Source organism: Chaetomium tenue, assembly GCF_020726465.1.
Source record: "Chaetomium tenue strain MPI-SDFR-AT-0079 chromosome Unknown F5144scaffold_2, whole genome shotgun sequence".
In the NCBI taxonomy this organism is placed as follows: Eukaryota; Fungi; Ascomycota; class Sordariomycetes; order Sordariales; family Chaetomiaceae; genus Chaetomium; species Chaetomium tenue.
In genome coordinates, this window is record NW_027117330.1 from 5,093,948 (window position 1) to 5,119,840 (window position 25,893).

At 56.1% G+C, this 25,893-nt stretch overlaps 6 protein-coding genes across 6 annotated transcripts; 1 reads left to right on the forward strand and 5 right to left on the reverse strand.

Moving 5' to 3' along the window:
• The first annotated feature begins 3,418 nt into the window (after positions 1-3,418).
• On the forward strand, positions 3,419-5,216 carry F5144DRAFT_565043 (uncharacterized protein). Its single transcript, XM_066788469.1, has one exon. It carries the CDS (start codon positions 3,792-3,794, stop codon positions 4,902-4,904), a length of 1,113 nt encoding a protein of 370 aa, XP_066647408.1. The 5' UTR covers positions 3,419-3,791; the 3' UTR covers positions 4,905-5,216.
• Positions 5,217-5,966: 750 nt separating this feature from the next.
• On the reverse strand, positions 5,967-8,147 carry F5144DRAFT_149622 (uncharacterized protein). Its single transcript, XM_066782460.1, has one exon. The coding sequence runs from the start codon at positions 8,000-8,002 to the stop codon at positions 6,203-6,205; it is 1,800 nt and encodes a 599-aa protein (XP_066647409.1). The 5' UTR covers positions 8,003-8,147; the 3' UTR covers positions 5,967-6,202.
• Positions 8,148-9,710: 1,563 nt separating this feature from the next.
• On the reverse strand, positions 9,711-10,581 carry F5144DRAFT_149658 (uncharacterized protein). The gene has a single exon (XM_066782461.1). It carries the CDS (start codon positions 10,363-10,365, stop codon positions 9,748-9,750), a length of 618 nt encoding a protein of 205 aa, XP_066647410.1. The 5' UTR covers positions 10,366-10,581; the 3' UTR covers positions 9,711-9,747.
• Positions 10,582-15,291: 4,710 nt separating this feature from the next.
• F5144DRAFT_591018 (uncharacterized protein) lies at positions 15,292-16,198 on the reverse strand (the record flags this gene model as incomplete). Its single annotated transcript, XM_066790217.1, has 2 exons — positions 15,292-15,378; positions 15,536-16,198. 2 exons carry the CDS (start codon positions 16,196-16,198, stop codon positions 15,292-15,294), a joined length of 750 nt encoding a protein of 249 aa, XP_066647411.1.
• A 1,500-nt stretch (positions 16,199-17,698) lies between these two features.
• Positions 17,699-19,450, reverse strand: F5144DRAFT_591019 (uncharacterized protein; the record flags this gene model as incomplete). Its single annotated transcript, XM_066790218.1, has 7 exons — positions 17,699-17,799; positions 17,835-18,012; positions 18,097-18,224; positions 18,594-18,708; positions 18,793-19,056; positions 19,172-19,285; positions 19,427-19,450. 7 exons carry the CDS (start codon positions 19,448-19,450, stop codon positions 17,699-17,701), a joined length of 924 nt encoding a protein of 307 aa, XP_066647412.1.
• Positions 19,451-22,965: 3,515 nt separating this feature from the next.
• Positions 22,966-25,260, reverse strand: F5144DRAFT_483068 (uncharacterized protein; the record flags this gene model as incomplete). The annotated part of the gene is made up of 3 exons (XM_066785370.1): positions 22,966-24,890; positions 24,953-25,148; positions 25,210-25,260. 3 exons carry the CDS (start codon positions 25,258-25,260, stop codon positions 22,966-22,968), a joined length of 2,172 nt encoding a protein of 723 aa, XP_066647413.1.
• Between the last annotated feature and the right edge of the window lie 633 nt (positions 25,261-25,893).

A 25,893-nucleotide genomic window follows, 5' to 3' on the forward strand; every position in this document is an offset into this window, starting at 1 on the left:
CTAATCTCCTAAGCGAATCTTCGTCCCATCCCGAATAAGTTTTATTATAGCAGATACGTTCCATCTAGTGCAAAATGAGACGTGGCTATAAGGACGACAACATGAAGCCATCCATGATCGAAACGCCCAGGGCCGACCACCTCCTTAGATACCTACCTACATAGAGGTAAGGCACATGTACATGTACCTACCGTAGGGGCGGACCTAGGTAGGTAGGTAGGTAGGTAGGTTCTTGGTGCCTTACTACGCTAGGGCCCCCGACGACCTTCCTTGTAATAAGGCCTGGCACAAGCCAGAGACTAAAGAGAACCACGAAATTGCAATTCCCTTCAATGTCACAGAATCTAGCGTGTCGTGCTTCTGACCATTCCTTGCATTAGTCAGCAAACCCCAACAAACGGGAGCCAATAGGTACACGGGTACCCGTGGATTTAAAGGTACACGGGTCCCGTGGCGATGACTAAGCCTGCTTCTGCGCAGGCTCGACAACCCACGCCTATCCCTAACCCTCAATAGAAAACCCCCTGAACAACGACTCCATCCTCCCCAAACCCACGACTCCATCACGCCTACCCCTTTGCACTTACTATCCCCACCTGGTCAGAGCTATTTTCTCCTTTTCCTCTCCTTTGCTTCAAGTTTGTTTGCACTTCTAGAGTCATTATCAGATAGTTGCAATACACTCCTCAGACCTTTAAACAACGCAACGTATTTTTATTCAAGTCACGATGAGTCTTCTTTCGGCTAAAGCAGCTACTTCGTTCTCTGACGATAGTCTCCCTCCGGAACGCGATTACGAATCGAGGGATGCCCTGTTCGCGTCAATCAATTCCTGGGCTGCGACTAAGGGCTACGCATTCATTACTGGGAGATCAACCAAGGAGAAGACTGGCAGACAGACGATTACATACATATGTGATCGATCCTGTCGTCCTCCTTCTGTGTCGAGAGAACGCCAACGGAGGACAACTTCCCGAGGAACAGGCTGCCAGTTTTCAGTCCTGGCCAAAGAATCTCTGGATAAGAGTACCTGGACCTTAAGGCATCGCCCCGACAAGCGGTTTTCCATACACAATCATGAACCAAGCCAGCATCCATCTGCTCATCCGACACACCGGCAACTATCCAAGGATGATGCTACCCAGCTCGCAAACCTTGTCAACTCTGGGATAGCCCCCAAGGATATCAGGACATACATACGGCAGAACGGCAATTCTATGGCAACCCAGCAGGACGTCTACAATCGCATTGCAGCGACAAAACGAGACATTTGCGAAGGCCAGAGTACTATCCATGCACTCGCCAATCAGCTAGACAGAGAAGGATTCTGGAGTCGAATGCAGTTTTCTCCAGATGGCCGGGTCACAGCTGTTCTATTCGCCCACCCAGACTCACTGGCGTACCTTCAAGCCTATCCGGATACCCTCTTGCTAGACTGCACATACAAGACCAACAAATACGGCATGCCGCTCCTTGACATGATCGGCGTCGATGCTTGCCAGCGATCCTTCTGCATTGCATTCGCATTCCTTCGTGGCGAGACCGAAGAGGATTACCTTTGGGCTCTGGACCGGCTGAGGTCGCTTTACGAGGTCTGCAATGCTCGACTTCCCTCTGTTGTCTTGACAGACAGGTGTATCGCATGTATGAACGCTGTTTCTACCTGCTTTCCATCTGCCGCTTCACTGCTGTGCTTATGGCATGCGAATAAAGCAGTTCTTCGTCACTGCCAGCCAGCCTTCACCAGCCAACACGAAGGATTTGAACCTTGGAAGGAATTCTACATGTTCTGGCATTCGATCATGAGATCGCCAGATGAGGAGGCATTCTACAAGCGTCTAGAAGAGTTTGAGAAGCAGTATCTTCCACACCATGTCGAAGAGGTCAAGTATATCAAGAACACTTGGCTCGATTTGTACAAGGAAAAGCTTGTTAAGGCTTGGGTTGACCAACACCCTCATTTCGGCAACGTGGTAACCTCACGTGTTGAAGGTATCCATGCACTGCTCAAAGGGTATCTCAAGCGATCTACATTGGATCTTTTTGAGGCCTGGAGGGCGATGAAGCATGCCTTACTCAACCAACTTGGGGAGCTGAAGTCCAACCAGGCCAAGCAGCAAATTCGGTTTCCAATTGAGCTCTCTGGATCACTATACAGTGGAGTACGTGGTTGGGTATCACACGAGGCCCTAAGGAAGGTCGACGAGCAGCGGAAACTCCTCACCCGGAAAGGCCCATCTCTGTCGCGAACCTGTTCAGGCTCTTTCTCTCTATCTATGGGACTACCCTGTGTCCATACATTGGAGGTTTTGCTTGACCAGAACTTGGTCCTTCGACTTGAGCATTTCTCCTCACGCTGGCATCTCAAACGCGATGGCGCTCCTCAGTTGCTACTCGAGCCTCGTCAGCGCATCGATCCTATTGCTGCCAATTCGACTATACCACAATCAAGCACCAGGCGAGAGCCTAGCGGGTTTGAGACAGTCGAGGCTGTAACACAGCCAAAGGCATTACCCACCTGCAGCAGATGCCATACATTAGGTCATATAATGACCTCAAAGGCATGTCCCCAGAGGCATGCAGAGCTATTGCAGCGGGCTTCAGCTCTAAAACCGACCTCGCAAGCAACAACACCCACAATGCCATCAATCGAGGTTGTCACCGAAGATACACCACCGCCGCCTACACCACCGCCGCCTACACCACCGCCGCCTACACCACCGCCGCCTACACCACCGCCGCATCACACAGTACCAGCCTTGTCAAGTCCATCGCCAGCTTCCCTCAACTACTGGGACCCACAGGCAATCTATCAGAGATATGTCAAGGCAAGGGATACTTGGCACAGAGCCCAACCACGTGGAAGCATCAGAACCAACCAGCAATACCGGAAGGCAATGCGTTTGCCTCTACGATATAGCAAGGCAAGCTACGAGTGGTGCCTTGACTATAAGCAGATGACAAAGCACTGTACGACTTCAACAGGCTCAAGGGACTGGACGAAGGAGGAGATGATGGCCTACCTGGATTGGAGTAGAGCAGAAGAAGATAGGATTGAAGGTTTGGTAGCTCAAGAGAGGGAACACGAACCATTTGATATAGGGAGAAGAGGTGTTGGTGATCTCTGGAGGAGGATTGAGAGAGATATTGAGGAACAGCAGGCTTTGTATTCATAATAGGCTAGGCAAGTATAGGGCCTCGGCAAGCTCGTAGTCAAGAATCTCGTAAGACTTCTACCGGCTTCAATGTCGATTTATAGGCCAAAGACAATACATTATTGATTAGGATCTTTCGCGCCTTTCGGGAACTCGTCATGCCCGAAAAGGAGACGTAGAAGCAGGCTTAGTCATCGCCACGGGACCCGTGTACCTTTAAATCCACGGGTACCCGTGTACCTATTGGCTTCCCCAACAAACATATTCGACTACACGCTTGGATTCAATCGCACCAAGAATATTATTTCAACAATTCAACACAACAGAGTGAACGACAACATTAACGGCAAGACTGCTTTTTCTGAACAATTCTGATGACTGGGAGTCGTGGAACCCACAGTTCCAAGCCCAGGCCGTAGTCGGAGGCATCTGGACCCAACTCCGGGCGCTTAACGGTAAGGTGAGCCAAGGTCGTAACCTTCTCGTTGTTGAACAACCAAAAGAGAGCATTGGCGAGGCTCCAATGCAATAACCGTCGTGCAGCTTCAGTTTTCTCGCCATTCTGATTAAGTTAACAGTCGAAATTAAGTCGCAGGAGATTAAAGATTTCTGTTCCGTCGGATACCTTTGCGCACAATGGGTATCAACGACCTCCCCGTCGAGCTCACCGACCAGATCATCCGGCCGTTCTGCGTGCACTGCGCCCCGACCAAGACGGAGGGTCCAAATGACACAGAAGAGACGCGCATCTCATTCCTCGCCTCGCTCTGCTTGTTATCACGCCGCCTCAATATCACGGCCACACCCCACCTCTACCACCACCTCACAGGCCGGAAGTGGCCCTTACTCGCCCGCACTCTCCTCGCGCGCAAAGACCTCACCCAATTCCCCACTGCCCTCCATTTCCACGACTACTGGAATGCCGACCCATCCCACTCGTCACCCGCCCTCGTGGACTACTTCACCACCCACTTCCACGACTGGCACGAAACCCTCTCCGCCACCCAGAAAGAGACCTTCTCCTGGCAGCTCCACGGCTCCCCCGAGCTAGCCGACATGTTCGCGCCCCCCTTCCACAACCTCCCCCTCGACATCACCGCCAGCCTCTGCCCCAACCTCCAAACCATCACCGCGACCCTCGCCTCCGACATCCCCACCTTCCGCTTCAACGCCCCCTCCTCCCTCCCCCACCTCCACACCGCGCACTTCACGCACCACGACCGCCGCGACGGCGGAATCGACCTCCCCAGCCTCCACCCCCTCCTCCACGCCGCCCCCCACCTCACCACCCTCACCCTATCCTACTTCAACGGCACCAGCCCCAACCCGTCCTACTACAGCCCCGACGACGACGACCCGCCCCCACCCCTCTTCCCCCCCACCACGCTCACCCCCCTCCAACTCACGCACCTCGACCTGCGCCACAGCGTGCTCGACGTCCCCTCCCTCCGCGCCATCCTGACCAGCTGCCCGCGCCTGCAAACGCTCAAGTGCGCCTGGGGCGGGTACAGCGTCGGGGAGGGGGATTTCAGCCTGCTGGAGGCGGCCGAGGTGGTGGAGGGGTGCGCGCCGGAGAGTCTGGGGCTGTTTCGGATGTCGGTGGCGGACGAGGACGTGGTCTGCTCGGAGGAGTGGCAGGAGGAGGATGTGCCCGAGGTGGAGAGGCGGTTGGCGGAGAGGGGGGTGTGTTTTCAGTTTTCGTGGGGGAATATGGATGGGGTGGTGTGGCGGGGGGGTGTGGATGGGTAAGGTAGTTAGTTGCTATCTAGGTCGGGGAGGTAATAATGGGGGTTCAGATTGGGGTTCTACAGGAAGGTGGTACGGATGTAGTGTATCATTGTAGTCAGTCTGGTGTGGTGGTGGTCATCGATGACAGACAGGATATCATACCGCTTTATACCAGAGTTAACACCCCAAGGGACATATAAACACAATAATAGGCCAAACTTAGCCAAGTCAGTCTACTTCGCTAGCACTCGCGTAGTCAAGGTGTGCTTCAACTTAACATGATGCCAAGTCAGACATCAGGGTTGGTACAGGCCAAGACGAAAGCTCACTCATGGAACAAGCAGGTCACATACCACAAATCAGCACACACCATCACACATCAACAAACGCACAAGTGCTATCAAACCAGGCAATACTGCACCATGAATGGAAGACTAAGGAGGGTAGCTAGCTACAAGCCGTCGTCCGGCATTTCGAGCCCGCCCCTCTCCCATACCGCAAACCAGGCGCCGATCGGATGAGGGGAGTCAAAACCCGTCTCCAACGCAAAACCTTGTTGCCGTCCCCTCAAAGACCCCCCATACTAGCACGCCAAGGAACCACGCCATCAACACCCAAGTCTGTCCCCGGGCGGACGTGCAATGATACCCTCGAACCGTGCGTGCGTGCATTGATTGCTCTCCCCCAAAAGAAACCCCCGATATCCCAGCTACCCCATCCATCCGCTCATATGGCCGATATCCCCATGCTCCAAACCGCCACGGTCGGTTCAGCTACGGGCTGCCTGTTCCCGAGCCATGAAAAAAAAGCACCGCCGAGAGACGTGGCAAGGTTTGGTTGCTGTTGAGTGCCGGTCAAGGACTGTAAGAATGGAATCGAAGGACCTGGCCGGGCCCGAGCAAGATCGGGCCTCCACAATGCCAGTGCAGTGGAAGAGAGATGAAAGTCGGCAGGGTTTTGATGCCGTCGAGAATCGAAGTCGAAAAAGACCAAGGCACTGCTCCCCAAAAATGCAACCAAGAATAACACCGTCCTACCGCAAAGGAGAAAAGAAGCAGGGTTCCTTAAACGTAAACCGATTGTCGAACGTCACAGATCCCGGTCGTCTCGAGAAGGGTAGTAGCAAGGAAAAAAAAACTTCGTAAGGCCGTGTCCGTGCCGGAGGAATAGCCCCGAACCTGGGAGGCGCTGCAACCCAACTTCGAGATAGGCCCAAGGGCGGACGAGAAGGAAACAAAAATATAAGAAACATGGGCATAATCGTGAATTAGCGTAAGGTCCGGTTGTCCGGCTCACCATCCCCCAAACCCCATTGTTGACTAGACAGCGAGCTTGCGCTTCTCGGTGCTGCCCAGAACGAGCCGGGCCTTGCGCTGGACCTCGCCGCCGACCTTGACGGTCCGGTTGCTGTTCTTGAGCAGGCTGGCGAAGCTGCCCGGCGCATTCTCCGAGTCGGAGGGGATGCTGTCCACGCTGGACCGATGCGTCTTTTGCCGCGAGCTCGGCCGGTCAGAGCCGATGGCGCCCCAGCTGCCGGTACTAGTTCTCGAGCTGGGTAGGCTGCACTCGTCCCGGTCAATCAGGCTGCCCGACCCGCTACGGCCGGAGTCGCTGTCGTTGTCCGTCATGGGCGTCTCGATGAGCTCCTCGGTGCTCTCAGAAATGGGGCTGATGCTGCCAGAGCTCCGCGCTTCCTTGCGCCGTTCAAGTCCAGCCCGCACGAGGTTGTGGATGGCCGACCGGCGGGTACGCGTGACAAAGTTCTTGCTGCCTTCGTGCTTGGAGGTCGGCTTGGACTTGAGCTCATCCATCGACGGGGGGTTCCGTGGCTGCCGGACGGGGTGCTCGCCAGCACGACCTTGGCCGGGCCCGTAGCCGGCGGTCAAAGGTGTGAGCGGGAATGAAGCCGTCTTGGGACCGGCCGACTTGAGGGGGTCCTCGTTGGTCGCGATTGACAGGTGAGCCTTGTTGGAAACCGACGGGGCCTTCTTATGGCCCCGACGGAACGCGTTGGCGCTCGGAGGCGGCAGAGGCGCGTGGGTCTCGGCCGGGGAATCATAGCGGCGCGGCGGCGACGGGATCCGGAAGCCTGATGCATTGGGGACCGACGGCGGAGGGGAAACCTGGAGGCGCGGAGTGCCAACGGCGGGCTGCTGCATATTGGCGTATGCGTTCGCCAGCTGGGCCTGGTTCGCAAGTTGGGCATTGAGCTGTGCGTGGAGCTGGGCATTAAGCTGGCTCTGGTGGGCCTGAGCCTGGTTCTGGTCCAGATACAGGGAGGGGCCCCCAGTGACGGGATCGTAAACGGTGTAGACACCGGCCTGCTGCGTGGCAGGCGCCATCATCGCTTGAACGTTCTGCAGCTGCTGCTGGTACACATTCTGGTAGCCCTGCTGCATCATCTGGGGTTGACCGTTGATGCTCAGTCCCTGGAATTGCTGGGCAGCCGCCTGCAGAGCCTTGAGCTGCTGCTGGAGACGCTGCTGCTGATCGGACAAGTACGCGTTGGTGTACAGTAGCTGGGCGTGGAGGTTGGGATCAATGTGCTCGCGAGTCTCGTCCAATTGTAGCTGCGGGGGAGCCAGCACCTGCTCGGCGGTGTACTGTTGATTGAATGCAGCCATCTGCTGGTTATACGCCTGCTGGGCCTGCTGCTGGGCCTGCTGCTGGGCTTGTTGATGGGCTTGCTGCTGAGCCTGCTGCTGAGCCTGCTGCTGAGCGTGCTGCTGGGCCTGTTGGGATTGCTGGGTTTGCTGCTGGCTCGCGAATCGAGGCATCGATGTCTTGGGTCCATACAGACTGGCCGAGTCAAACATTCCGGGGGCCATCGAGTTGCGGTTCCGGCCCTGGGGCATGGCAGTCGTCGGCGAAGGAAGATTCGGGAAGCTGGCGGCGGTGGCCGACTTGGGCGCAGTGCGAAGACCGGCTAGCAGGTGCGACCGGCTAGTGCGCGGCGTCGGCACACCGTCGCCGCGCTCGGCGGGTGACTTGAGGGTGTCGAAGGAAAGCGGCTTGATGTTCTGGCCTCCACGCCGGGATGCCAGACCAGAGCCCATGGTCAGGCCGTGGGCCTGGTTGAGATGCGCGTGTGACATCTGAGCGAGACTTCCAGCGTCCATTGCGACGTGATCAAGGCTCAGACGTGACGCGAAAAAGGTTGATGGCACAGACGAACTCGAGGATTGTCGAAAGACGCGAATTCGTTGTTGTGAATATTAGAAAGTATTGATGCAAATGGCCGCGGCAAAGAAGACGTGATCGAACGCTCAACTTGTGGCAACTGAGTCTATTTGGTCTCTCGCAGAGGCCCCGAACAAACGATGATGAGAGAATGCCTTGTCTCGGACAATCAAATCGAATAATGGGTGTTGGTGAAAAAAACCGATCACCTGAAAATGCGAGGATGGTATTAACGATGTTGCCGAGAGGCTGTGGGTGCTGAATGAGCGTCAAAGTGGGCAAAACGATTGCGGAAGGAAAGAGAAGGCCAGTGTTGCTTGTAGGCGCCTTGTCTTCGATGACGGAGGCAGGCCTTTGTTAAAAGACGCGACTTCCTGGCGATGCTTCGGCTGTGGCGAGATGCAGACGGGGGTCGAGAATCGAACAGGAAAAGCTGAGCCGAGTGCGGTGTTTTGTGCTGCAAATGTCGAATCGAACCGTCAAAGAAACAGCTGGGGTGGACCGGGAAATCCCCTCGCGACCGTGAAAGGCAACAAATGCCTGGAATTTGTGGTCTTGTTTGTGCGAGCTCCGTAGCAGTGAATTGGTTCTTTCTCGGTCGAATGCCAAATGGGTTCGAGTTGTTTGACTCGTTCGTCGTCTGAAAATTAACCTTTGCCGCGTGTCGAATAGAGACGAAAAGCGATCGGGCCGGAGCTAGTGGCAATGGCAACGAAATGGATGATATGTGCGCAAATAGAATACAAGGATTAAAATGATTTTGTGGTGAGCCTTTCCAGATGCCTCCTTTTTTAATCTTTTTTTTTTGTATCGCGATTTGTGCAGTGGGTCGAGTGAATGCGGCGATGATTGGGAAATTTTGGTTGTCAGGCCAAAGAATTATGACGAGCAACGACGGCGACGACGCAGGGACGCACCACGAAGGGAGGAAGAGGGAAAGCACGAAAAGGAAGGGTGGTGTGCTGGTGATGCGAAGAGGAGAGGAGGGAGCAAGAGGAGGAGGAAGGGCTTCGTCGGAAACGAGAGATGAAGGCTGGAATCGATGGAGACTGGGCGAGAGCGGGTGGGGCAAAGGAGCTACCTCGCAACGTGAGTGGTCGGCGAGCTGGGGTCCCGCGGCAGGGGAACCTGTCGCAGGCAAGGGCCGAGCGGATAGCGGGCCACCGTGATTGAATGGAGCGCTGCTGGGCCTGCACGCCTGCAGACGGAGAGGGCGAGATGGCGTGTGCGCCATGGCTGCCACGCTGGGGCAAGAGGAGCGATGGGCAAGCGTCCAATCAGAGGGCCATAATCCATCGCGAATTGGACAATGACATAAGCGGGGTCGCCTCGAGGTTTGCCAAGGTACCGTCTCTCAAAACAGTCACCAACTTGTAGCTAACAGTTTGTCATAAGAATACCAGTATGGACTTGTTAGTGGAGGCACCCGTGTTGTTATTTTTCCCGGTGTCTCGGGTTACGAAACGAAGGCCAGCGCAACCCGCCGCTAACCCGGATGGAGCAAGGTGCTTTGCTCGCCTGCTCCGAAACAGTCCAATGGGGGCTCGCCGTAGCCAGCAAGAACGCTGGAAGCCCATGCGCTCCAGCAATTCAGGGCAAATCTGGCGGCAGCTTCCTGGTTTTCTTCCGTTTCGTGATCGGGAACAGTCGAGATCGCCGAGCGCCCACTTTCCATGGTCTTTGATCAATTCTGGTCTCGCCCATCCATTTTCTCAGGAACCACGCCTTTTTTTTTTTTTTTACCTACATAGTAGCCATCTTTATCTGTGGGAGGCTGATCTGTATCAGAATCGGCCGCTGTCATTCCAACGCCTTCGTTGGCCCGCGAGGCCGGCTTCGAGCTCCATTCTTCAACCCCTGTTCGTCCGATGGCATGTCGGGAAGCGCCTCGCTCCCTGTGCCCTGCCAGCGCTTTATCCGAACATTCTGCACAGTATGCTCCATATTCATTACCGCGCTTCCCGTTTCGGCCAGGAACACCACGTGAGGAGCTTAATGTCTTGCCACTATTGCACCAGCATTGATGGCTGGAAATCTTCCAGATTGCGATCCATGCGCGCAGAAGGGGGCTTCCTGGAACTCGTGGCAGGGACGACTCCACAGAAGATTTGCAATCGGGGTCGGGATGGCTTCCTGTTCCTGGCCTCCTGGTCGCCCGGGCAGCCCTAGCGACATGGGCATGGGTCCTGGGCCAAACGGCGAGATGGCCGTCTTGGCAGCAACGAAACCCCGATTCCAGAAGACCTGATCGGGCGACCTTGAACAAGCCAGGGAGATTCTTGAAACGCCAACAGAAGGTCATTGTCCAGAGGCAATCGCGGCAGACCCCAAAGCAGCTCTCGAGGAGAACTCAAAGGGTGCCACAGACGGCCACTGAAGGGGGTCACAGATCTGGACCTGGCTGCAACCCCCTGAACGTCGCACAGGGTTGCAGTGTGGCTGCATCCTCGCTCGTTTGATCGATTGGCCATCTTGCTCCCACCATCTCAAAGACATTGGGCTGTAGTTCTGCGAGCCATCTCACGCGACCCGGAAAGCCAGCCGGACAGGCAATCAGGCTGGCCAACACTCTTCCAAGGCACCCTCGACCGTTCAGTCTCAAGAAATCGCGGCCAGTGCTCTCGGCTTGCTCTCCCCTCTCCGCGCCGCGAGAGACGGCCGAGGATGGCAACCCCGCAGCTGGCCTGCGATCTCCCCAGGCAGCGCCTCGATGAAACACCACCTGCAGACCCTGCATGCCCGCGCGCATGAATCACTTCCCCAGCCCCAGCCCCGCTGCAACCGTCTTGGTGATGGCGCGCCGGCAAGCCAAGCTGCACGCAAGAGCGCTTAACCGCTCAACCCCAGCGCCGATCTCCAACTGTTGGTTCCTTTCTCGACACCTTCTGCGCAATCTTACCGACAGGGTGGGAGTGTCGCCGTTGCACTACTCATGTCGTGGCATGACAGTGATCCCGCACTTCAAGGGAGAACAAGTACCCACAAACGGTCAACGTGTGATATAACTAACGCGTCAGTTAATGTCTTGGGTTCATGGAGTCTGGCCCAGCTCCATACCATAGGCAGCTGGTTACGGCTGCTGCGCCGCGCTTTTCAGCTGTGGGGGACTGTCTTGTTTCGGTAATCACCGCGCTGGGGCAGATGTTCGGACGATCGAGTCGTTGGAGCCAACATCCATGTGGCAGAGCAAGCCCGTTCAGGAACACTCTTCCCATGCAGCGCTCAACTACCTATGACAGCATCTCATTTCATGCGCGGGCCTGAGCGGCATTGGAATGTCCGCTCCAATCACCGATGTACAAGGCGGTGGTTAGAGACAGAGACTCGCACGCCAACAGTTCCGGGGTTCACAAATCACCTTGCTGAGCTGTTGACCTGGCGCCAACAGCTCTGAGTATGATGCAGCACCCACACAGTGCCCGTGAAGAAACCGGACATGCCTAGGCGTTCATGCTGCACGACTCAGTTTTGCCACCAGACTTCGTGTTTGGACGGACGGTTTGAGAGCGCCATCAGTCCCTGGGTCTCGTGACATCTCTAGGTTTAACATGAATAGTCGAGAGCATATTGAACTGAACCGATTTGGAAAGGACCTGCCTGCACCATTTAATGACGCGTGTTTGCCGGGGTTTGTCTGTAAGATTTAAACAAAAAAAGCTCCGTCGACAGGAACTGGGCTTGCGAATCCAAGGGGCTCATACAAAACCTGAGTCATGAACGTGGCTGTGAGACCCCATTCAAACTGACAAACGTGAAGAAATGAATGCTTCTAGAATCACTCAGAGATGAAATTAGGGGCAAGTCATCATGCGGTTAAGAAGAATTGTTCTGGTTCAAGGTTCATACTGGCACGACGCCGGCTTGGGTTGAACCCCTTTTCGCTGGGCCCGCCGATGCGAAGACTGTCCCATGGCTCTTCAACAGAAAGCAGGGAAACCGCAGCAAGGGATCCTAGCGCCGCTATGTATAGTAGAAGCGGTGAGCATCAAGCCAGCACACACAACTCCGCTCTGAGATCAACAATTCGTAGTAGGTATCCACACCCGCAGAGTGGTGAAGCTTCTTTAGAAGTGTAGCGTAACGCAATCGAATCTCACTATTAGCTTTGTTTCATCTAAGAGTCATGAACAACTCCTACAGAGAGTGTTAGTGTCGAGAAGCAAATAGTCGTGATCAAACTTGTGAGATGGCCCAAGCAGATACTCCTCTCTCTGACGCGCTGACAATGGGTTGCTGTCGCCAATGATCCCATGGATCACCGTAGGGTCCTAGAGCTAAAGACAACTTAACGGGACAACAAGTACGAGAAAATCGTGCGTGTATCTTGGAGCCTACCTGTCATATTTGTGCCGTCGCTTGGGCATGCTAGGTTCTATTAGATCAAGCTTTTAACAGGCTTGGTAGGCTCAGAGTTGACTTTTTCCCCGGGCAGTGAATAGGTTTCGGGCAACTCAACTTAAGATTGCCAACAGTATTTGTCTTAGAACCAAGTCGTCGGCAAACGTGACTCCGCGTTCTTCTCCTCTAAGTCTAACCGAATGGAGAGATATTGTCAGCTTGTCCGATTTGACGTACCCCTGCGTCTCGAGCTGTGACAGGCTCCTCCTCTGACGCCACGTTGCTGAGGTGTCCTTCCATCCTGGCTCTATCCCAAGCCTCCGCTCAACGTTTAAGAGTGATAACCCCTGAAGCATTAGCAAAAGCAGGTGACGGCTGAGGTTCAGGGGGCATTGCTGTCCGTCCTTGCAAGCGTTTGTACACTTGGATTTAGTGTATATCTCCAAGCAGGTTACCTTATATGATCAGCGGATAAGGGACCGGGCACCAATTTCGGAGTTGGTGTCAGCAATCCGCCTCATCTCATCTCCGCCCGATCCTCCCGGACCACCGCCCCACGCATGTCATCGATAATCCGGGGTAAATGGAACCAACCTTCGCAGATATTTTCGGGGAGGAACGGACTTGTACAACTTTCCGCCGGGGTCTCGGTACCATGTGGCCGCGTACTGGACTTACATGTTTCTCTGTCAGCTCACGGATGAAGCGGAGGCGCGTCGAAATTCCTCTTTCATTGAGTTCATTCCTGATCTGGCAGCGACTCCCCTCTCTGCGGTAGGTAGCAGCAACGCCAGCTGAGTAATAGATCGAACTCAGGCCCGGAAAGAGTATTATTGCCTTGTTGTTCACACCGACGCCCCTCAGAGCTAACCCCCATGCGTGATTACTCCTCAACACTTCGCCCCTGTCAACATTGTTCCAACCAGCCCCATCCATGCCAAACGATTACAACCAACAGGCATCAAAGGCAGTACCAATCGACCAGAGCACCTCATCATCGCCACTTAAGCTCCATCTCCGTCTCCCCACCAACCCCCCGGGGGTGAACATTGAAATAAAGCTTGGGGGTAACCGGCGCGTTCTCTCCACTAGTGCTAGTGTCGTTGTTTATATGTATGTACTTACTGTGTGTACGCCTGTAATGCCCCGGCGCGGCGCCAGATGACGTGAGAATTTTAGGCATCCGATTTTCCGTCCCCCCGCGGGCATTTTACCCAGGTTCCGCCCGGCACGGTTTGGGGGGGTCGCTCAAGTCACGGTTTTTTCTGGGGCAGCGGCATTCAGGTTTTCGGCTGGGGCCGGAGAGTCGCAATGATCGCCGTCAGCCTTGCCTTCCCCCCCCTCCCCCACCCCCGGGGGATAGGGCTGTGCCGCGCTGCGGCGTATGTATTGGAGAGATTGTTGGCGGACGCGGGAGGCGATATCGATGCCGCGGTGGGGGGACAGGTGATACAGGTGTTGGGTGTCGAGTCCGATATCGTTCGGGGATTTAGGCTCGTGAGGACTGTGACGCTGACGGGGTTGGGAAGTTCGATTTGTTGGGGGGGTTATCAGTGATAGCTGGGAGCTGAAGAGCCCCCATTTATCCACTAGATTGCTGTACGCACCTCGGATTAGTGGAGGTTGTCTCCGCCACTCCCATGCAGCAGCGAGGAAAACGACGACTTGCCATCTATGCAGGAGTGGTTGGCTCGCAAGTCTACGGGCTAAGTGGCGTTGGACATGCGTAACACACCTCGAGTGCGGTGAAGTCTGTGTTGATTTGTAACAGGGTATGATCGGTTTTATCAAGACCGTGGGCAGTCAAATATATGGTGCTTACCAGGTTCCAGTCCGTTTGGTAGCATGTGAGGTTTCACCGCAGTTGCGGGCGCGTGTTGCTTGATTATTGACGTGAAAGACTCGAACTATATTTACAAGGGCGTGGCGGTAGTGTATTAACAGTGAGCGTTTGAGATGAAGGCCATGATTTTGTAAAACTGTTTCTAACCGTACAGCATCCGTATGTACATGAAGTATTTGAGCGTGCGCCACCAATGCATACCAATGTAAGTCGAATAGACAGGATTAGGTATAGAATTTTGAAGACAGAAGCGTCTTGTGAATGGCATGATAGAGTATTGAAATGGAAAAAAAGAAAGTCATGATAATCGTAACCAAAACTAAAACCACCGCTGCAAACCCCCTCTTCCCAGGCTGTCTTCTCAGCCATTGAGCTCGCCGGGCACTTACCCAAAGAGAACCTCGAATCCCAGCTCGCGTTTCCGTTGGTAGTATGCCCAGGAACGGACCTCCCAGCCGGCGGTACCGTGGACGGCCGTCCCAACATCGCAATGCAATAACCGGGTGCAACCGCCCGTGGCCCACCACAAGAACCAACAAGTCTCTTAAACGCCCAAACGGACCGTGGAAGAGAACCACAACCCCACTCGGTCTATACGAGTACGGTTGGTAGGGCCTGCCTATCGGAGATGCAGAATGGCCCTGGGTCATGCAGTAGCCGACGCGAGCATGCGAGCAGAACGAACCTCGGCGTGCATGGGACCCACCGCCTGCAACTCAAATCCGACCTCGTCCCGCTGGCCGACTGAATCATAAGCGAAAGTTTTCCGTTGGTGCGTCAATTCGAGGACCGGGGTGATCTCGCACCACCAGAAAACCATCAGAATCAACAGCGGCTGCTCAATGACGAGGCTTCCATTTCCGCCGGCGAATCCTCCCAAACGAGAAAGCGATGTCGCTGCACGTTACCGCCGCCGATCCTCAAGTGGCACTGTATCCCCATAGAAACCACCTTGTTCGTCCCTCCCCGCAGCCGCAACGCAAGCCAGACATACCCCGCCGCCGTACACTCTGGTGTGTCGTTTCCATCCATGGCCGGCGTCATCCATCACCGATATGATCTCCCCTTGCAAATCAATCTCTTGCTGAGATAGGAAGACGCCCGGCCCGCCTGGTCCGCCCACAAACTCGTACGCTGGCGGTGCCGATGGTGGCAGCTCGTATTGGCCCGGTGGCGGTGGTGGGAGGAGGGGCGATGTTGGCGGGTAGCTCGATGGGGAGAAGGTGTTCGTCGTGCTTCCGGAGGTCATCGTCTCCGCGGAAGAGGACCCAGACGCGTTGGCAGCCGGGACGGGAATGCCGATGGGGACGTTCCTGGTGTAAGATCTCCGGCGGGGAAAGGTGCTTGCACTGGGAGGACTGGAGCTGAGCACGTCTGCCGAACTGGAAGAGGCTCCATACTCTGGGTTCGGCTGATGGATAAAGCTCGCGTCGAGTGCTGGGGGCACCGAGACGGCATAGCTTGGGCGGCGGTTCTCGAAGGGGAAGAAGGCGCCGCCGTGGAGCGTCGGGGGTGTCAAGGGAGGCGGCAGAGGAGGGCGTGAGAAGGAAAAGTGCCTGGGGACGGTGGAGTCCGCGCTTGGCAGGGGACGAAACTGCTCATCGCCAAACTGCAGGCCCAGCGTTCCGTCGCCTCCGCCTCCGGCTATCTCCGTGCCCTCCAAACCATCACCAACGTGGCCGCTGCTCCCGGCCATGGGCGCCTTTGCCTTTCCTTTTGATGCTTGACTCCCAATTCCATCTGAGCTGCCGCTGTGACGTTTTGCGGAAGACCCTCTTGAAGATGTGCGCGGCGAGCAGCTGCGTCTTGTCCATGCCGGAACCGTTACCGAGCTCGGACCCGTTGTTGAGGGGCCGTAAGGCGGTTTGGGGCTGCTGGTGCTGACACCACGTGATGCTTCCTGTGCTGACCATGGGTAATGATCCTCCCCTAGCCCATCCTCACTGCCTTCCATCGTGGGCAGCTTGCGGAGACCTCCGAGCTGACTGGGCACAACTCTCAGAGGAACGAACCCCCGCACCAGGCCCGTTCGTGATTCTTGCGCACCCCCTCGAGGCCCGGGAATAGCAGCAAACCGCTCTCGATCTTTTTCCCCAAAAGATTTAAGAAGTGAAAAGTTGCTTGAATTGTACTTGACGTCGAAGGGTTGGAGCCCCGAGGCAGGGGTTTGAAGTGGACGTGTGCGGCGAACAAAAATACGGGCCGCAACAAAGATAGCAAGGAAGGCGACAGCAAGATATATATGCGTGCTCACTGTCCTGGGGTAGTGGTAGCTTGGAGCTGGTACCTTCCAGTTGCTGACATCGGGAGGGTGCTTGATGGTTGGCATTTGGGCAATGCCTTTTGGTAAAAAAGGAAGAATAAATTACCGCTCGTTTGGGGGCCACTTGTCGGTTTTCGTTTCCGCTATAAGTTCGGTCACGGTGGGTGGCCGGCGCTATGAGCTAGGGGTGGTCCAGGCAGGTGTCCCTGGAAGCCGGGTGGTGGCACGGAAATTGGCTGGCTTCAGCGCCAGGGAGGGCGTACGCAGGTTCCACTTGCGCTGAACTAACCACCATTAGATGGCTGACGCCCAGAGGGTCTGAAACTCGGCCAAGGGCCGCCTTACCTTATCACCATGGAGTTTTTCACAAGAACAGGGCGGATGTACGAGCAGTGGGGGAGTGATGCTGCTTGTCGGTTTGGCGTCAATATCCAGGGTTTGACCGGGAGTGAGGATGGCATTGTCCAATAGGGTGGCATCACTCGAAAGGGAAAGGGACTTACACGCGCGGGTGAGGTCTCACAAGCGCGAGAGGCGCGGCGTTCCGTCCGAGGAGGGTGAGAAAAGCGTAAAGTAAATCACTAACGACGGGAACAGCGGCCTTCGTAGTACCTAATGCGAGGCCTCGGGAGTAGTGACGGGGGAGTGGTGGGCTCGTTCCGAAAGCTTCGCGTTTCGAAGTCGAGGGAAGCGGGAATCCGGAAGACTTATACAAGCCTGGCAAGGCGAGACTGCCCTTGCGGAATCCGCCATGCCCCACCCAACACAGACCGCCATCCTGGTAGTTTGCAGGGCGGAGATCGGATCGAGAAGTACTGATACGGTTGGGACTTCAGACTAGTTTCTGTCTGCGCTAGTGTCATTTGTTTGGGGCCCCTCAGTCTCGAGGGTCAGCTCTCTTCCGGACGCCGACTCTAAGAGCTTGACCAATCTCGTGAGAGCCGCCGTGCAACGCTGATGGGTCATGAGCTAGGGGCACACCCGAGCTCCCATTACGCACACCCACTTGCGCTGCCGGGATTGAAGATCAAAACCTCCGGATCGGGGCAAGTGAGCACTGGTCAAGGAGCTCCAACAATGCGACCTCCCGCCCAACCGTACTGTGCAGCCGTCAGCACGATGAGAAAGTCTTTGAGCGGCGCGATTGCGGCGTGTTGCAAGGGTAGTGCGGGTCTGGTTAGCGGGCATGAGTTAAGCTTGTTCCTGCCCTGTGAGCCTTGCATGCCACAGCGGTGGAACCCTCGCAACCCTTTGCGGCCTTGTTGTGCTTGGCGCCGGTGACGGAAAACGACCTCCTCCAGGCGAAGGGCAAGGGAACCCCCGCCACCCGCCTGTGGCCCTCCGGTCACTTGATACTCGCCAGCCAGCATTGATGGCCAATCAAGGTGGATGTCGAGTGAAAATGGTTGAAACAGACATTTTCGTAGCTGGGGAATGTCTCCTCTCAGTGGTACGAGTCTGTGGGATGGATGAGAGCTGAACTTTGGCGACGGTGAGAGCCGCGGCTATGAGGTTGCGGCAGCAGCCAGGCTTGCCAGGGAAGGTGGATGGATCTGCAGCCCTGTGAGAGCATGGCGACGCGAATTGACTTGCGAAGTTCCATGAGGGGCGGCGGGGTGGGAGTGACCGTGGGTCCCCAGTCCGAGCCGCGCAGGAACGGTCCCTGGTTGCAGGGCCGGATTTGGCCTAGCATTGTGCCCTTCAGCTCGCTCTGAGCCTCTTGGGGGTGCCGTCAGCACCCACAACATTTCCTGGGGAATGAAACATGCCACGGCACGGGCGGATCGGCGCCTCACATCCCCCCGTGGGCCCGCGAGGCCTCTTGATTGAGAGGTTGCAGCGTCGAGTTTCGTCGTTTGCTCGCCGGCTCGTCGCCGGCTTGTCTTCGTGGGTCGCGTAGTTGGCGGGCCTTGTGTCCGCATTGCGCTCTCGGTTCGAGTTGGTCTCATCATTTTCTTATCCACAAATGCGCGTCTGGATGCCCGAACATGGCCACTAGTTAGGTACCGTGCAGTCTCAACAGGCACTGTGTCAGCCCAAGCCTGTCATCTTTGAGACAAGCGTTAGCGCGTATCTGGCCGAAGACTTGACTTGAAGATCATGGGGGCTGCAGGACGCACATGGGCTGCTGATGCACGACCGACAGTCTTCGCATCGGGCTGGCTACAGGCGGCGGCGGGTGATACGTGCATGCGTCTCCTCTGGTGCATCACAGAAGCGGGGGGTTTTCCTGCGTCTGATGTCAGAGCGCATTCCAGCCCTGCCGAGTGCTCGGCTCCTTGCACCGAAATTGGCTCGCTTTGTTGAGATTTCGGTGCGATTATTTCTAGGTTCGGATGGTCGCACCCCGGACGCGCATTGCCGACCCGCAGCAGGCGTTGTGTGGAAGAAATCTTCAGGTCTCGTGGAATAACCTGGAAAAGAAGGTTGGGGGCGACAATTTGCACTTGGCAGGGCACCCTCACAAGGCACCGCGTAGGGAAGTTGCGGAAATGGGAAGCCGAGACAGGCAGGAGGGATTCAAGAAGGAGGGGTTCACGGGTAATGCCCTGTTGTTGAGGGTGGTGGGGCTCGACCTGGGCTGTCGCACCACCTCATCCTTCCCACCACTGGCAACTTCCTCACTGCGAGTTTGATGACGGGAGTCTGTCTCGTCCCATCAACAAGAGCCCGACAGCTGGAAGGGAGGTGTGCATCCCGTTCACACTCGGCCAATTCCCAGTTCGGAACGGGCCATGCGGTGTTTACGGCGCAGGCACAACGGCTTTTGTCGAAAACCTGTTGACAGTTTTCAGGTTCCCTTCGATTCTTCATTTTTACCCCAGCCATCAATCCACCAGACGCCTGCCGCGTTCGAGATGGCGGTAAACGCAACAAAAAAATGCAGCCACATACCGGGCTGCATTACGCCATTCTTACTTGCAGCCATATGCGGCTAGGCATCTTGTCCAACGGCTGCTTTGCTCAATCTAGATTCAACATCGACGCGCGGGAAAAACAACGCGGGATTTCCTTCGCTGTTCATCGTGGTCATCCGCTTCTTGTTGGAACACCGTGGACCAACGGTTACAAGGGCACCTCGGAGAGTTGGGACGGCGCTTACTCTCAATATCCCTCGCTTTCTTCGTACCCCCCCGCCGCCCGACTGATCATGGCACACCTGCCGTGGAGGATCCCGCTGACAGGAAGCGTTGCACAAACGAGGAATGATCCCCAGCGCCCCGCTCTCGTTTCTCAGCCCTACGAACCAAACCCCTGCAGCCCCACTTGGGCCCCCTGTTTACAAGTAGGGATGGACCCTAGCATTCTGCCCTTGAAGCGAGGGCGGCTCTTGCTCGCAACAAGACCCCAAGAAGATCAGAACACGCCGACGAGGGAGCTTGAATCAGCCAGGAGGAGGACGAGTGGGTTGACCGTGGCAGCGTGGGAGCGTGGGAGTTCGGAGATCACTGAGCATAATTGTTTCGGCCTTGGATCAACTGGTGTCATCTCCGAACAGGGTCATTTCGTTGGCGCAACGCCGAGTGACGCCGTCGCCGATGTCGTTGACCGCCAATCTCGTTTCCCATTTCGGCATTGAAGCCCGTGACAAGTGTCCAGGTTTTGCATTTCGCTGCTTGCGATATTTTCATCAGTTGACGGAAAAACTTGTTCCTCACGTTTGGGTCCCGCTGTTCAGCTTGGGAAGGAGACCGCCATTGAGGCGACTCTCGTTTCTGGCCATTGGTTGGTTGGCCGCGCAATCACTCAGCTCTCACGGGCTTGCGCGCCACAGGTCCCACTGGCCCCCCGACCCCTGTACCCGCCACTTGACGCCAACTTCATCAAAACTTTGTGTCCTTGTTTGAGCTCGTCACCTTCGCTTTCAGCGCGTTTATTGTGGCTGCCGTCCGGCGGCCCATATGCGACGCAGCGGCCGGAAAAGACGAGGAGAAGAGGGGAATTCTCCTGCGGTAATCCGCCCAATATCGTGCTGACCTTCCGGTCGCCGCCGCAAGACCTGCGCATCCTGTTGCACGCCTCGTGACGAGTTGCATGGCTTTCCACCGCGATATGAATGGCCAGGATACGCTGTCCAGAATTCCGAGCCAGCCGGGGTTTGGGAGTGTTGTTGGCCGGGCTGCGCGGTCTCCGCCTTGGGTAGTCTGGTCATGGCCTCGTTCCATGTTATCTCGAGGCCGGAACACCGCAAGCTGAGTACTCCAGGAAAGAGCTCCACCTTAGCATTGAGTATTGAGGCTGAGCAAAGCAATAGTTGCGTAACACTCCGACTTTTTGCCAGACAGCAGGCTCGGCAGACCGGGCTGGCCTCCATAGCCGACCTTCAGCCGCGAAGCGTGAGGCTCAACTGGCGCAACCTCGTGGTCCCTCCACTTCGCGAATGCGCCGCGTATCAGTCGCCGACTTTCCTCAAACACGAAACATCGGGCGAGAACCCATATTGCAATGCCTACTGGCCAGCCACGCTCGGTAGCCAACCTCAGCCAACCAACCATTCGATGTTAGCCTACCAAGACGCAGTGGCCAAAAGCTCCCGTGCGGTGGCGGACATGGGTGGATCGACTTGTTTTACAAGACCATTGGTTGACGGACAGGCTGGAAGGTCCAGTGAAGCGATTCTGAACCACCGAGAAGGCCGCGTGATGGGTCCCTGGATTGGATCTCGTTCATGAAAACCGGCCGGGGACATCGGAACTCGAACCTGACTGGCAACCGTCCTCTCCGCGCCAACGGGTGCCCTCGAATGATCAGGGCTACGGGCTGTGTCATGCAAGCAATCTGCACATTCAGGCTTGGGTACCGATCGTAGGGGCACTTGTCCTTGGGTTCCGACCATAAGGGCAATTGTCCTCGGGATACCGATCTTAAGAACACTTGTGCTTGGGTACCGACCATAAGGGCAATTGTCCTCGGGATACCGATCTTAAGAACACTTGTGCTTGGGTACCGACCATAGGGGCAATTGTCCTTGGGATACTATTTCAGGCTACCTTGGTCTTATCTTATCAAGGTGACGATGGGCCTAGCCTTGCAGGGAAAGGGGGGACCAAAGTCGATTGCCGGTGGAGCAAGCTTTGGACTGCGCCGCTGCGGCTCACGGGAGACTGACAGAGCGACAGGTGGTGCTGATGGAGGACGATCTCACTCATTGCATACACCCCCCTCCCCAAGACCACAACACCACGACGTCCCGCTTCCCTGATATTTCCCTCCCCGTCCCGTCCCCCCCAGACAGACGCACCTCGACGGCGCGCCGACCTCGCGAAAAGCAAGTCCGACCGCCCCGACCGCCCCAGTGCCGGATGATCAATGGCAAGGGCCGAGCCCAATCGATCAACGAGAAGCGCCTGCGAGGAGGGGGAGAGGAGGCTCGGGAGGTCCAACAGGACTGTCCCCCTCCTCTCTCTCACCGCTTTTCATCAATAAAGCGGCTGTGCCACGTCCACTCGATCAGCCCGGGCCAACTATTGCTTGTCGTGGATCCCGAGCCATGGCACGGTGCATGAAGAGATATTGAGGTGATCATCGTCTAGAGCTCGAGGTGGAGACAGGGAGCGTGCCGGGTACACGATACGGGTCTGGGCTTGTGACTAGCGAGGATGAGCGGTTGGCTCTCGAGCGCCGGCTGTACGAGGTACGAGGGTTAATTCGCCACTAGAGCGGAAGGAAGCCGCTCCTGAGACGTGTAGCGTAGTTAGTGTTGCTTGGCCTGACTGGCGGTCGTACATCGAGGACATGAGGGTGGCTAACTTCCGCAGGCCCTGGCCGCGCCTTAGTAACCGTCAACGGGACATGTGCGAGCGAGGAAGACGGGATCTGGACCCGCGTGACGTGCCATTTCTGCTAGATATATTGACTACTAAGCTTAGACTTGATCGCATAAACATCATAGTGCAAAAAACAAAAACAAAAAACAGGTTCTCTCAAAGTCGTCCACGGGTATGCATGAGTCCCATATCGACCTTCACTCAACGAAAAGAGTAAACAAACAATCCCTGTGCCCAAAGACGAGCAGCAAACAAAACCCAACCCGTAATAAGCGTAACGCCAGATCCTAACAAGTTTCCTCGCGTCCACAACGAAGAAGAACAGAATAGACGAGAAAATAAAACAAAAAGCAATGAATCCTGAGCCCAAATCCCGATATAACTACTACTTTTACCCACCCAGTCCTCTAAGACACCAGAGGACGACACACACCAAGACCAACCACGTAAACAACTGAACCTCCACGCCGTGAGTGATCCCAATCACCACATCCATCGGGTGAACGCATGGGTAATACACCAAGCCACCGACTTCGCGACAAGATGGGGCCCCTCCAAAAAGGAGGGTCAGGCCAAAAAAGACAAAAGACGCATCATCCACCTACTTCATCAGGAACCTGAATCAGGCCATGCATCCCAAACACAGCCGCCCCCTCACGACCCAAACAGACTGATCCCACAGTCTCCGCACTACAAACCCGCGACCTCGACGCCCAAACCCACCGGCACAGGCATAGGCACAGCCACGGGCAGCCCCGCCTCAGCGGCCGCGCCCTCAGCGGCCACGCCAGCCCCCCCCACCCCCGCGCCCGCGCCCGCGCCAGCCAGGACATCCGTCTCGTCCTCCATCATCTTGATCATGTCCTCGAGATTCTCGTCCAGCATCTCCTGGTCCTCGGGCGGCAGGCACGACTTGAGCAGGTGCAGGTACTTTTCAATCTTCTCGCCGGTGCCGGTCAGCCCGCGCGCCTCGATATACTCGGCCTCAGCGCGGCGCTGGTCCTGCAGGAGCGCGCGCAGCTCGGTGGCCAGTTCGAGGCGTTCCTGGGGGTCGGAGGGCTTCTCGTCCGAGGATCCGTCGGGTTTGGGTTCCGCCGTTTGGCCGTTGGGCTTGTCGTTGGGTTTGCTGGCGTCGCCGTTGACGGTTGCGAGCTCCTTGCTGATGGCGACTTGTATGGCGAGGCGGTTCTGGTGGGTTAGATAGGCGAGGACTTGTTTCGCCGTCTCGGCGGCCTCGACTTCTGTCTTTGCAGCCGCCTCTTCGGCTTCGAGGCGAGATTCCAGGTCTGCGATGGTGGTTTGCAAGTTTGCCAGTTCTGCCTGGGTGTTGAGAAGGATACGCCTTGCCTCCTTTTCTGCGCTCTCCTTCTCGTCGAGCTCGTTCTCGTAACTTTGGGCAAGGTCTTGGAATTTCTGCAACACAAGAGGGGTGATCCGTGACTGCACGGTATTTGCCGCCTCGCTCCGGAAGCTTGCCTGAAGCTTACTATCGGATTCGGCGATAGCATCGCGGAAGGCATTGTGCCGTTGCGATTCGGGCGCAAATGGACTCGATGAGCGCTGTGGTGGTCCTCGGGAAACCTTCGTCTTTGCATCGTTGAGTTTCTTGATCAGGTCCTCCGCTCGCACTCCCTGGTTGTTGGGGATATCGGTTGATGCGCCACGACCCAGGAGCGCGCGGATACATTTCCGCGCATCCCTCATCGCTGCCAAGTGTACCGCCGTGTTGCCTTCGTTATCCTGAGAGTCGAGCAGCTGTTGCAGCTCATCTGCCGACCGCGACTCCTGCAGCTTGTTGAGAATATTGTCCAGGTAGTAGCGCGAACACGAGTGGCTGGTAACGCGGCCGCTCTTCATGACGGTTGCGTGGTGGATGACGGTACATCCTAACGCGTCCCGCGCATCCACAGTACTGAATAACTCCTTTAAAACCATGGGAAACGTCTGCTTTTCGTAGCAGTTGGTGAAGTTTACGGACCGCATAAACGGCGTCTCGCCGCGGACATTTTGAGATGCGAGGTCCGCACCAAACCGCTTGAGTTGCTTGATGACTTCCACATCGCCCATAGCAGACGCCCAATGCAGCGCGGTGTGCCTCTCGGTATCAATCGGCCAGTCGGGCTGGAAATTTGTCGGTGGGTCGGGCCGGATTGCGGGTTGCTCGTTTCTAGAGAGCAGGAAATAGTCCAACAACTCGTCGCCGTACACAGCATGCTGCTGTTCCGTCATATCCTGCAACATCTCTTCCCGCTTCCGCTTCCTGTGGCCGGTGGAGAAATGTGACATGTCGTAGCGGTCGTCCTCGGCCATATAAGACGCCGAGGCAACGGTCAGGTTATCAGGGATATCATCCTCGTTGATCTGGCTCGTATTGTCGTACTCTTCTTGCACAACAACGGGAGGGTGCGGGTGTGAGAAAGAGGGTTTCCGGTCTTGGGCTTTGCTCCATTTGGGAACGGCAGGCCGAGCCTTGGGGGCCTTCGGTTTGCTGGCGTGTCTCGGCGCAGGCGGCGGGCTCTCGTTGCCTGGTTGGAATTCGAAGATGGGCCGTAACCGGTCGTATATGTTATTGCGCTGAGCCAGCGACCGGCCCTGTTCGAGGGGAATCCATGTCCCTAAATAAAGTAAGGGTCAGCAATTAGGGGTCGACGGGCTTGGGAAGCGGGAGACGGCGCACCCTGGTATTTCCCGTAGCCACCCTGAATTTTTTCGTGAACATCTTTTTGCACATCGCGCTCAAGAATGCGCGTTCTCGCCGGTTTGTCAAAGCCGGCAGCCTTCAAGATGTGGGTCGCATTGATCCAATTGTCTTCTCGGCGGCGCATTACATGCTCCTTCATATCAGGGCCAAACTGGTATTCGTAGACGGGGATCTGCAGTAAACAGGGTGGTTAGCACCAGAGAAAGGCGGTAGACTGGGGAGGCAGCACCTACACCGCTGTACGTGGCGCTGTATATCCCCGCCTTCGGGTGGTCGGCGGCCATCCTGACGATTGGATGGAGGTTGTTACGCAAGGGTTCGGGGTGTATATGGTGGAGATGCGAAGGTTGCGTGTGGTTCACAGGGTTATGAGGGAGGTTGGCAATGGCGACAAAAGTCGAAAGGTTGGGGTGCTGTTGGGAGGAATGAAGATTGAGGGTTGGTGTTGCGCAGTTGGTGATGGAGAATTGCCGAACAAGGCTGATGCCGGGGGAGGGAGTGTGTGATGGATTGATTGGCAGAAGACGACGTGAGTGGAAGTGTCGGAAAAGACGCGTCGGTGGTAGTCGTGGGGAAGGAGGGAGACGCGACTGACGCGAATTGCTAAAGTGCCCCAAGCCCTTCCCTGCACGTGATTACCGCAGCTGGCGAATGATCAGGGTTAGGGACTTTATGCCTCATGCCAAGCAACCTGCATGGACTCGACGGAGTGGATGTTGGTGCTTCGACCTTGTTAAGGGCAATTGTACTTGGGATATTGTTTGACCCCAGGGGCAATTGTTCTTGGGATATTATTTGATCCCAGGGGCAATCGTCCGTTGGATATTACTTCAGGCTGCCTCGACTTTCTAGATTTCCTATCCGATGTTAGGGGCAATTGTCCTTGGGATTTTACTTGAGATTCCCTCCGTTGTATC